Source organism: Montipora capricornis, chromosome 1, assembly GCF_036669925.1.
Source record: "Montipora capricornis isolate CH-2021 chromosome 1, ASM3666992v2, whole genome shotgun sequence".
Lineage (NCBI taxonomy): Eukaryota > Metazoa > Cnidaria > Anthozoa > Scleractinia > Acroporidae > Montipora > Montipora capricornis.
The window spans coordinates 49,369,569-49,382,068 of record NC_090883.1 but is presented as its reverse complement, the minus strand read 5'-3'; the positions used below and the strand labels follow the sequence as shown (position 1 = coordinate 49,382,068).

At 38.0% G+C, this 12,500-nt stretch overlaps 1 protein-coding gene across 1 annotated transcript in view; it reads left to right on the top strand.

Annotated features, from left to right (window-relative positions):
- LOC138046993 (eIF5-mimic protein 2-like) overlaps positions 1-12,500 on the top strand; it is a 15,708-nt gene that overhangs the window by 2,117 nt on the left and 1,091 nt on the right. Inside the window, exons 3-15 of the mRNA XM_068893653.1 lie at positions 1,511-1,596; positions 1,832-1,925; positions 3,304-3,404; positions 5,049-5,114; positions 6,068-6,146; positions 6,550-6,606; positions 8,089-8,198; positions 9,137-9,223; positions 9,823-9,906; positions 10,068-10,133; positions 10,257-10,337; positions 10,779-10,850; positions 10,923-10,989. Of these exons, the coding sequence (XP_068749754.1) occupies positions 1,511-1,596; positions 1,832-1,925; positions 3,304-3,404; positions 5,049-5,114; positions 6,068-6,146; positions 6,550-6,606; positions 8,089-8,198; positions 9,137-9,223; positions 9,823-9,906; positions 10,068-10,133; positions 10,257-10,337; positions 10,779-10,850; positions 10,923-10,989 (1,050 nt within the window). The remainder of the gene's footprint in view (positions 1-1,510; positions 1,597-1,831; positions 1,926-3,303; positions 3,405-5,048; positions 5,115-6,067; positions 6,147-6,549; positions 6,607-8,088; positions 8,199-9,136; positions 9,224-9,822; positions 9,907-10,067; positions 10,134-10,256; positions 10,338-10,778; positions 10,851-10,922; positions 10,990-12,500) is intronic.

The window sequence follows — 12,500 nt, the reverse complement described above, 5'->3', positions numbered from 1 at the left end:
AAGATCATCGGATTTCACAGTTATATTATAAAACTTTGCAAAGAACACAACTACCCACTACATGTTATTGGAAATATGGACAAAATGCCACTGATCTTCAACATGCCGCCGAACCGTAGGATCAACATTACACGACAGAGAAAAATGTCACGACCGGAAATGAGAAGAATCACGCAACTGTTTTGTTGGCGTGTGCTGGTGATGGATCAAAATTAAGATCATTGGTGATTTTCAAGAGGAAAACAGTGCCTAAAGTTGAAAACAAGCACAGAGTTTTCAGCGCCGCCCAAGAGAAAGGCTGGATGGATGCTGAAGGAATGAAGTCTGAGTTTGGCATGCTCCACGTGGTGGACTGGGCAGACGAAGAAGCCTGCTTATTTATGCTTTTGAAGCTCATGTGACTGAAAGCAGCATTTGCAGAGAAAACACCAATTTAACAGTAATTCTTGGCATACTGACCTCAGTTCTGCAGCCCCTTAATTAATTAATGTGTCTTTAAATAAATGGCACAAAGATGGGGTTAGGAAGAGGTGGTTGGTGGATGGAATCAATGGCCACCAAAAGAAGCCCTCAGAAGAAATCATGGCTTTATGTGGATTGCTGGTGCATTGTGACATAATATCCTGAAGAGACGATTGAGTCGTATTTTGTCAAGTATGGAGTAATAAAAAAATCTTGATGATACACAAGACGATCTTATGGACGGACAATAAGAAGAACTTGTCGATATCGAATCTTGTGCGAGAGAACTGTTCAATTGTGACTACGAGTTAGAGTTTGTGTAAAGGTTTCAGTCTTTAAACACTTCACATAGGCTTATTTACTTTACTGTTGTAAGTAGCAGAACAAATTTCCTTATCCAGGAAATGGATTTTTTTCACTCTAGTTTTGCATGAGCAATTTCTCTGTTTTCTGCGTGAACTTTTTTTTTCAAAATGCAGTCCAAAATTGGGGTGTGTATTATATGAACACAGGTAAATACGGTAATTATAGATTAATTTTGTGAAATAATTGAGAGTGCCCACTTATCAATGAACCTTTTTTTCACACAGGAACACTTAACAGATTAAAAAAATGTAATAGAATGCAGACTATTCCTCACATGCATACACAAGGAAATGATTTCATGCTTAGAGTTTGAAGTCCATATACAACTTTGCAAAACCATTTTATCTTTATAAGTAGTTAATTTATTTGGTTTGTGTTTTATTTAAGCATGATACATGTATGTTTTTAATTTAGCATTATTTGCACTAAAAATGCTTCTGTTTGGATCTGATTAGTTATATTGACATTAATGACATCGAAATATTTCATGCATGAAACCGTCATGCTTCTAAACAGAAGCATGATGTCACATTAAAAAAGAAAAACGTTTTGCAAAGGTTTTTGTTTGCTCTTTTGATTGCTATCAAATATACATGTATGATGCAACAAAACCATTATTGAAAATTAGAGTTTGTTGGTGGCAAGAAAAATGTTTAACAATGACTCTCTGATTTTTAAACAGACGAAAAAGAAAAGCAAGACCCTCTTGCATTTCGAGATGCTATAATACAAGGATTGCAAGACATTGGGAACAATGATCTAGACCAAGTACGTGGTATACTTTACAGGTTTTGTTGGCCTGTTCCTAAGGATTGATTCTAAATTGTACAAAGAATTTAAAGGAGGTTGCTCTAAGGAGTGTCTTTGTGTCCCAAATAACACTTAAGTCTAGTGGGTTGGGGAAGAATTTATGGTCTCAGAGTGTAATTATTTTAACATTAGTACATGTAGATACGTATTTACAATGGTGAACTTTGTTAACATCTTAATTTTGTTTTCAAAGGTGTTGACATTTCTCGACCGAAGTGGCAGTAAGCTGAATTACAGATTGTATGGAGAATGCCTCTTCGATATTCTATTTGCAGGAGGTGTTTTAGGTATAGTTTTAATGTTGCCTTGAATGTGAAAAACTCTTTAGCATTCCTTTGGCTTCCAAAATAAGGTTAAACCGAGAGGGGCCCCATTGAAGAGTAAAATAGTCTGGCGTTAGACAGAGTAAAATTTATACATGTAAGTGTCACTCTTGGGCAGGAAAGAGTCACCAGGAGCATGAGTGGACCTACATGTACATGTACACCTGTAGATATTGTTAATGGGATAACCCAATTTCAAAGCAGTCTTTTACTGAGTATGAAGAGGGTGTGGATGTAGTTGTAGGTAGATGGTGGAGTTTGATAAATTAACAATTTATGATGAAACTAGCGAAATGTGACTGGGACTGAAGCAGACACCATAGTGAGAAATCATGGGAATTCCAGAAGTCCAACAGTGCACAGGACACAGTCAGGTTAAAACTCGCAACCAATCACCAATGAGATTGAAAATTGAGCAGTAGCCACCAGAAGTTTCAGGTGGTAATTGACTGAGGGCCTCTTGTCCAATTGTAGTAATATTAACAATAAATTTTATTATTATTATTATTATTATTTTAACTAACACCCAAAGAGTCGAAATTAATGAATATCATTTGAAGGCCAAAAATTTTTAGTTCCAGGTTTCCAGCAAGAACTTTACAATGTATCTCTTGTCTTTTGGAAATTCTTTGCCTTTAGGGAAAAAAATATACTGCACATGCATGTGTAGCTGTAAAAGGAAAGTGATTAGACAATTCCAATTAAATGTCTGTATCATTTCGATCATTGTTACATGAAGTATGGGCACAGAGTCCCAAGTCAATGATTTTCACAGAAAGCATGATTGCATTTTTCACAGAATTCAAACCATACTGTTATTGTTAATCCATTAATTCCTAAACTGCGCCCCATCGACATGTAAAATTGCCTGGCTTTATACAGAGAAAAATCTATTACAGATGTAATTTTCTTAAAGTCTCACTCCTACATGTATGAAGTCAATTGCTTAATTGCATTTGAGAAGGACGCATTCTAATTTTGTCAGTTCCGCAGGATGTATCTCGGGTATCGGTTGTGTCAGGCCATATGATTTTAGCATTTGGATGCCATCTTGTTCTAGCCCAAATAACCTCGATCTCATGTGATAGTGTCATGGCTTGCCCAAGGGAAGTCAAGGTCGGGGTCTACAATATATCTGGAAGAGTGACCGTCTCGCAATACCAAATGTCTCTTTGATGACAAAACACGTATCAAACTCACCTCACTAATCCTTGATTATTAAATATTATTTAATTAATACATTGTATACATGTATGCATTAATTTTTGTTTACATGTATTTAATAATTGTAATCTCGAATGAATGTTGAAGTTAATGTTACTGTCTTTTGAACCGTCAACAGCCCCTGGTGGAAGTATACTGGAAGAAGGTGAAAAATCCACATGGAGAACAACAGTCTGTGTGTTTGAAGCCAATGATGACGATCTCAAGACTTATGTGCAGGTACAGCTGTGTGTATGGGGACTTTTTGAACCCCTCATGACTACCGTAATGATTCGATTTAGTGCCCCTTTTTGAATAACAAAGATTATTAACAAGAGCCGCTATTCCATTAAGCTCCCCTGTTGTAATAAGCGCCCCCAGAACGGCTTCCCCTAGAATGGCTCAGGGTTGTTCAGCAAGCCATGAGAAATTTACATGACAAGGAGCCTTTCGACGGGATCACTGAATAGACCCTATTCAAGAAATTATTCTTTTGCCTTTGTGCTAATCGTCCTAACTAGCCTCACTTTGAAACAAAAATTCTTTTGAATTTTGCTCATGTTTACGAGACTAGTTAGGATGATTAGCATAAAGACAAAATCTGAGTGTGAAATGAACATTACATACATGTATTACACTTCCTTATCCTATAATGTCTCGCCCAGTCTCTCCATTAAACACCCCTTGTTGTACAGGCTCATAACTTAGGCCAACAGTCTTACTCCATTTACATGTATAATCAGCTCTAAAAATGGCAGACATGCTTGGGTAAGAATAAAAACCTTATAGAATAGCACAAAAATGATGTCAATTGAGAGAAACTAAATTTGCAAAATTTCTTGGGGGAGATACCCCCAGACCCCCCTACAGGCTTGTGCCTTAATTAGGGGCTTGTATGAGTGCCTTCAGTGCTTAAATTACTTTCTGTGTTCCTTCAAAAGGGGTTGGAATGTCTGCTATGAGCAATTATTAATTTTATTTTCATGCGACAAGGATCCTTTCGACGGGATTTCCAAATCAAACCTTGAAGATGCCGCACCAGGAAGCTTTTATTTAAGATATTGATGTGTTAGCGACACTGTCAAAGCTATCGGTGTAGAAATAGACTAAAATTCCCTTATGTTAGCTGAACATTCACCTTATATTTGCTACCGTTACAGTTTCTGTCATTGTTCCTTTTTAAAATAAATATTTAAGTTTTGTTTTGAACATTTGGTTGTTTCTCAAAAAAAAAAAACAATAAGCACCCTGCCTTAAGTTACCAAAAGTAAATAAGTGCCCCAGGTGTTAAATCGAATCATTGCGGTATGTACATGTAGATATTACTGTGCCCCTAATGTTTGGGCATAGAGAAAGCTTATGAACTGTGACAATCCTGGGCAGAATGAGTTGAGTTTTTCCCCGTTTTTCGAACTTTGCCATTTTCAGCATTTTTGCTTGGACATAAATTATGTATTATTAGAAGCTGATTGGCCCAAGTGCCGGTTAGTGATGAGCAGCAGCTGTATTCGCAGGCTAATGTATTACTGGCTCGTTAAATCTTTTTGTTTTGTTCAACTGCTGGGAACACAATACACATACAACTGTATAACAAGATGACCCACGGTTACATACATGTATATTAAATAAATACAATTTGTGAACTTACGACTGAATTTTCCTATCTTGTCACAAAATTGCCAGTGGATATTTCTTTTGTTTCAACCCCTGCCTCCCTTTTTACTCCTCTCCCCTCCTCTTGTTTCGTAATTATTATCAGTGGTGCTTGTGTGTCCAGTGAAACCTTACACTTGTAAAACACTGTGCATTTGTTGTGACTTATTTAATGTGTGAAAACTCTTTTCTAAGAATTCACAACACATGTCTCTCTCTGGTACATTACAGGTGATAAACAAGATTATTGCCCGGTATAGATACCTGCAAAAGGCATTTGAAGATGAAATTAAAAAGGTCAGTTTGCAATCCTGAAATACATTGTACTAAATTATAGTTTGTTAAAGCAACGTTACTTTATTCAACTTTACTTTTTAAAGGTCTTATTGTTGGAGCTTGAGGTCTGGAGTTTGGAGAAAACAATATTATTATTATTGCTACTTTGCAGTGGCATTGCCTGTTGTTTTCATAGATCTCTGTTACTGAGATGTAGGGTTTGAAATTGTGACCAACACTGTACATTCACATTCAATTTGCAACTAAATTTTTTCCTTTGCAACCTACATGTAAATATCTGGCGAAGAGTTTTAAGGGGCACAATAAAAATAATGTAGCGTAATCTAGATGCGATGTTACCGTTGTATGGCACAACGCTGTTGCCTGATTATTTACCATTTTCTCGTAGCAGAAAAGTATTGTGGGGTCACATTTTGGTCTGTTAAACGGCTGTCAAGAGCACACTGCCTAAATTTTTCGTATTGTTGCAAAATTGCGACTGTTTTTTTTTTTTTTGAGACGGCATGGCTCATTTACAGTTGTACTGTATAAGGACACTGGTGCATGGATTTTCAAGGCATGCAGGGCCTTTCATGTGATGCCAGCTTAGGAATATAATGTCATTCACAAGCTGTTCATTGTTAAAACTGTGTGAGGCTTTTTTAACATTCGATTTGTTGCCCAGAAAAGTTTGTGGCAAATGTGACTATTTAGCAATAAGGTTATGTAGAAGGCCATGTGGGAGCTCAATTTTAAAAAACAGAAATCCTTCACATGGTATTTTAGGTTGGTATCTTGGGAGTCCTATGAAGTACTGTCTACTGTAACCTTAACACACTAATGAAAAAAATATTTTTTTTGGTCCTTGTGCTATTAGAAAAAGAACTGTTAACTGTCCTTCTGAATGCTCACTTTTGGTTATAATGTAGGTACATGTAATTATTTGCCTCCAACAAGATTTATATTTGTTTCAGATCTTGCTGTTCCTCAAAGGTTTCACTGAAGATCAAAGAAACAAACTTGCCATTGTTACTGGAATAATTCTGGCAAATGGCAAGTTATTTAAAAGTAGCACAAACTTTGCATTGCGCTCTAAACTTTAGAATCATGGCAAATCAATAAAGAATAGGGTGTTTCCTTTTTTTGTTCACACCACCCCCCATGGATGAGGTTTCCAAAGGGTCCCTCATTGAAAAGTCACTTCCAAGGCGATGAACCATTTGGAGTCCTTTTATCTTGTGATTTATTTCTGAGGGATAAGGGTGGTGATAGTCTGTTTTTCTCAGGGGAAAAGAAGAAAACTTTGCTGTTTCTGATGGGGTTTTGAGGAGGGGGGGGGGGGGGTACATTGTAAATATTATTGTTAACCTCATCTTGTGGGAAGGGGTGTAGATTTAAAATGGAATAGCCATTATCATTAATTTTACTTGTCATCAATTTTCTATTCATTTGGCAGGAATGGCCTCACCAATATCTCTGACCAGCTTGTTCAGCGAGACCCTTGTGAAAGAAGGTAAGGGTCAAATTGAATATGCTGAAACAAACTGATGTCACTGCCAACCACCTGGGTTGATTGGTATAGCCATGACTACCTGGCAACAGGTCTTGGTAGAATTTTGATTGGACCAACTCTCGTGTTCTTGTAGTAACTTCTCGCTTTGACTTCAACATCCGCTTCAGCTAAGAACTGCCAATATTTGCGTGGTTCAGCAGTTGTTTTAAGCCATTTGTGTTATGGGGGTAACATAGCTTTTTTTACATGAAAAGCTCTAGGAAAACAGCCCAGCAGCGAAAAACACGTGGAATGACTTGACATCCGACACTGAGCTGTAAACTACATAACACCCCTGCACTAAACCAACCGGCCACCCCACACACCAACTCTGTGAGATACTGCTGGCCAGCAATATTGTTTCGCGTTTAACTTAGCCTAAATTACATTTAGCCACATTTGTTTGGTTTCTTTTTCGTTGGGATTGTAGAGCACTGGAACTAGAAATGACAATTAGGGTCATTATTTTGTGAGTTTCTTTAACCTGTTCGCACCTCAAACGCCCTAGGATACCCCCCATTGATGAGTAAAATCATCTGGCGTTAGACAGAGTAAGATCTATTAAAGTCCCACTCTCAGGGGTCAATGGGTTAATGACGACATCAAAAATACAAGTTCTCAAAAACACGTGGAAGTTTCACAACCGTCAACCATCTGAGTCATATATATCAATTTGAATCCTAACAGTATAGCAAGACAATAATAAATAATTGAATTGTAACCTGAACCTACTGTAGTTCAAGTTACCACCAAATGTTGGTGGAGCATGCGAACTAGTAATCTGAAGGTTGTAGGTTCAACTCAGAACCAGCAGAGCGTTTCTTAACTCAATGAGAAAGAGAGGATTCTGCAGAAATCATGTTGTCTTCATTGAGTATGCGCAAACCATTGCTTGGAGACAGTTTCAAACCCAGGCCAAGTCTCGATCCCACACCTGGGCGCCATATGCCATATATCTCGCAGGGTGGTTCGACTCCTGCCAAGGGGGACTCAGACTTTTCCAATATTAGTATCGTCCGCAAGTGCCAATTTTTTTTGTTTTTGTTTTCTTACGTTACACCTTTTTTAATCACCCATTGCGGGGCCTCTGATAATACGCGATGGTGCGATCATGCATAATTGACCCCAAATCGCATCCTATTGCATAACTCACTAATTTCCCCACAATGCCGCATAATTCACACTAAGAGCAGACTAGGAGACAATAAAGAAGCTAAAATTCGTAAAAAGTTTGTTTTTTAAGGCTTTATAATTTGCCACTTCATTGCAATAATATTTACCTCTCAAAACAATGAAATGTCCTCGAACCCTTTGTGTCACGATGTACGTGTAAATCTTGGAATTATGGATTTACTTGTACATTGTCAAGGCAACTGATACCAATCAAAAACATAACTCACTCCTTATTTCTCAAAAATTTAAGAGTATGTTTTTTTCTTTTAGGAATTGCTCTGCAATTTGTGACCAAAGTCTTCCAGTCTATTGTTAAGGAGAAGGATTTCATTTGCTTGACCTCTGCCCTAAGAAAGGCTGAGTTGGAGAACAAATTACTGGTAATAAAAAAAGTCAAGAATTCTTTGTGGCATTCGTCTTATTAGTCAGGTGAAAGCTGGCTATAAGTTTAGACTTGGGTTTCATGTGGAATGTCTTTCAGGTGCATTGGGTAATACTGTAGACATGAAAAAAAGGCTCAGTCTTTTTCCTCAGTGGCAAAGGGAAAAGGCATGGCAACTGCTTTTGGAGCAAAATAATGTACATGATTTTCATTAACCCATTCATTCATTCATCAGGCACGCCAGGACGTGCCTAGCTGACGAGTAAAATCATCTGGCGTTAGACAGAGTAAAATCTGTTATTAAAGCCCCCTTCCCAGGGATCAATGGGTTGCGCATGCTATTTTTAAAATTGCTGTGTAGTGCAAAGCAACACTCACAGCAACATGCACAGCTGGAGCCCGACTTCTGACCTTAGATCATCTAGTTTAGGTAAGGTTAAGTCTGCTACAAGCCTGGAAGGTCCATCAGGCCGGCGCTTATCTCTGGTTACTGTGGCATGAACCGACTAGGAGTATTTCAACTCCCCCCTGGATGGGATGCTAGTCTATCGCAGGGTTACCCCCAGCATTAAATTCACCAGTACCCATTTATACACTTGGGTGGAGAGAGGCACCGTGAGAGTAAAGTGTCTTGCCCAAGAACACAACACAATGTCCCCGGGCATGACCCGAACCCGGACTACTCGATCCGGAGTCGAGCGCACTAACCATGAAGCCACTGTGCTTCCCAGGGATCATCTAGTTTAGACACCTAAAATGACTGGGCAAACTTTAGATGTTGTATGATGACAAATGCAAGGCAAGATATGAAAAAAAATTGCTTCCAGTGTTTTTCATATGTATAAAGGTGGACTCCACTTACAAAAATGGCAAGGGCATCATAAGGGACTTTAAGTTCAATAAATTTAACATAAACTTTATAAATTCTTTCCTCAGGAGTTTTTCCCTCCCAATAAACAAACACAGGAGATGTTTGAGAAGCATTTCATTGCTCATGGATTGGAAAAACTTGTAGAATTTCAGGTTAGTCTGCAAAAAGGAAACCAAACAGCTAGACTGAAGTAAAGGGTTCATCTGCTGTGTCTTTCCTCAAAGTCCAAAAATTTTGGGAACCCAAATCCTTCTGGATCTTTGCACATATTTTAATTGTCATCATCTTTGACATGGTCATCATCTAACACTTACCAGTTATGCTTGGGGATATGGCAAATCAGATGTTGGTTTACAAGTGCTGAGAAAGTATAGAACACCCAGAGGAAGACCTCGTGGAGTGAAACAATAAATTACAAATGTGATCACTTTGAACTTAGTGGAAGCACTTAGAGTTTATACATGTACGCACTTTTCAAGTGATATATACTTTGTCATTACGGTGCATGTCATCACAATGCATTTTACCTGACTGATTTTTTACTGTTGGGCATGAATTTGAACTTCTAGTCTCCACCCCCATTAAGTGTTGCAGAGCATAAAATTGAAGAATTGACTCAATGAAAAGTTTTGAGATCTATCCTTTTCATGGCCTTGATCATTGATCATTTCACTCATTTTCACTCTGTTGTGGTATGTGAACAACAAAATAAAATACATAAAAAACGACTTTGTTGTGGTATAATTTTCAGAAAGCCCTTCAAGCTGTAGGGACTCGCCGAGCTTTTCAGCAACAGCTCAAAGAGATGCTGGATAACGAGACACCTGTCAAAGAAGTATGTTTACTGGTCAACTAATGATAATGTGGATTCCAGTTGAAGAGAACATGATTTATTCATAATGAACTTACTGTTTGCCATGAACAGAAGCCATACTCTCTTTTACTTGCTTTATGTATGTATACCAGTAAAGTTATTTTTGTTGATCTTGTTCACAGATGATATCCACATGTAAGGAAGAAATGAAAAATTCAGAACTCCCTGAAGATGATGTTGTCTTCTTGGTTAGTATCATACGTAAGATCAAGACCTTGGAGAGGAAAAATGTGTCCATTTTCCCGTTAACTGGATTTTTAAATAATTTTTCAGTGACTACAAATTGATGTATATGTGAACGTTTGTTTTAGGTGTGGAAAGGTTTGATGAGAGCAGTTGAGTGGAACAAGAAAGAAGAACTGGTGCACGATCAGGCTTTGAAACATCTCAAGGTGTGGTTAAATAAGTGGCCAAACCAAAATATGTATGAAATTAATGAATACATTCAAGCTTGTTTACTTGTTCTACAGCTGAGTCTGTCAGGTACAGGAATAATCTTAAGTGATGTGATTTTCCAGCACCAAATTTCAACCTGTTGAACAGAACGAAATGGGAATGGAATTCACTTCCTGCAGGATTTGTGTGCATAGCTGTGCGTAGAAAGGACTGGTTTGGTGTGCTCTTTAATGTAAATTCCCCCAATCCTTAGATTCTTGCCTTGTTCACCACTAAGGAGCTGTTTCCAGGCTAATTTCTCCTGGTCACACTCCATCCCAAAATCTACAGTCTACAGTCTCTCCCCATCCCCTCCCTTCAAATAAAGAAAGAGGAGTTACCGGTAATCCTTGGGAACTCGTACTTCATAATTAAAAAAATTGTTCTTTTTCCTTTAGGTTTATGCTCCTCTTTTGGCAGCTTTCACAACCCAAGCGAAGTCCGAAATTAACCTTTTGATCAAGGTTCAGGTAAATCTGAGGGTGTCATACCGTTCGCTCAAGTATACTTCAATCTGATTTTAATTTTTTTTCTGCCTTTAGGAATACTGCTATGATAACATGTCCTTCATGAAAGTCTTTCAGAAGATGGTGATGCTTTTTTACAAAAGTAAGAATAATATTACCGGTACAAGGACCGTTGTCATATCTTTAAGTTTCGCACACTTTTCTGCAACGGGAACGCCACAAACATCAGTCAAGCCGCCTTTGCGTTGTACGTTTTAGAGGGCTTTTGTATACGGGCAAACTGGTGCGAGGTGAATTTAAGGAGAGTTCTGATTGGTTCTCTGAGCGGTCCGAATTTGTCAATACAGACCGCCAAGATGGAGCCGTCACGAAGCAGCGTATATAGGTTGCCAGACTATTCCCATTTTCTGTTTCCATTTTCTCTGACATATAAAGAAAAATGCGAGAAGTGTTTTTTTATTTAGTCACGTTGGAGTTCCAGTACGAATTTCGCTTTCCAGAACCGTTAACAGACGCAGGCGAAGAGGAAAGTACCGAAAAAGAATTATAAGAAGGTTGTTCATCCACAAAATAACTGATAAATATATAGCACATGGAGAGGCCTGACCAAGTATGGAAATGCAACCATTCCCTGGCTGGGTTAATCTCTCATGGTAATGAATATGTGAAGTATGACCAATTGAACACTATCCGAACATCCTGTTAGTTTCATAATATTGCTCCCTAAGTTTTTTAACTTCTTGTTCGTCTTTTTCCCCTTTTTAGTTAAACTTTGCTCTAATTAAGAAGAGGGAATCCCCTCTCTATGAGCCTCCATGGCTTCTTGAGACTGACTCGTCTTTAATTATATTTCTTGATCCGTTTCATTGTAATAAGTATTTAAAGGGACTATGTCACGTTACTTTAGGGTGTTTCGTGGAAACATTTAGTTAATCACAAGTTTAAAACTCGAAAATGGTAATGTGGAATTCCTTTACAGATAAAATTATCGTTACATCGCAAACAAGATGATTCTGAGCAAAAACGACCTTTATCCAGGCGATTTGCCATAAATTTGAAAAAAGTCGGGCCGACTTTTTTCAAGATTACCTAAATGCAATCCGTTTCAATCTTGACCATTTGTGTCCATCAATCCATCCATGGTTCTCTTTCCGTTTGTTGTATTTCTTTTAGCTTGTTCAACAAGTCTAGGTGGTTATTGCAGTGTTCCATTTTACTTTTTGGGCATAATTACATCATTTTGCGTGACAGTCCCTTTAAGGCAAATGGATGATTAATTAAGTTAATAAGAAAGCAGTATAAGCCAATAGAGCGAGTTTCAAAACCAAAGTAATCACTTTGGCCAATCAAAAAGGACGGAGACAATCCGGTAGACCAATCAAAACTCAAAGTAATTGCACGTAGCCAACACAAAGGGCGGGAAAATGAGCACGCGCGAGCCAGGATTGGTTTTGGTTTCACTTCTGATTGGTCGAGAAAGTGGCGTGAGAAATTTGAATCAATCACTGAGTGAAGTAATGCAAAACGAAAGCCATTCGCTAATTACTTTCGACACTCAATTGAAAACCGCTCTATAATGAAAACCTAATTGAACTAGCTTGTTCTGTCCGTACTGGGAAAATATCGGCCTTGTTCTTTTTTATGTTCCATTGA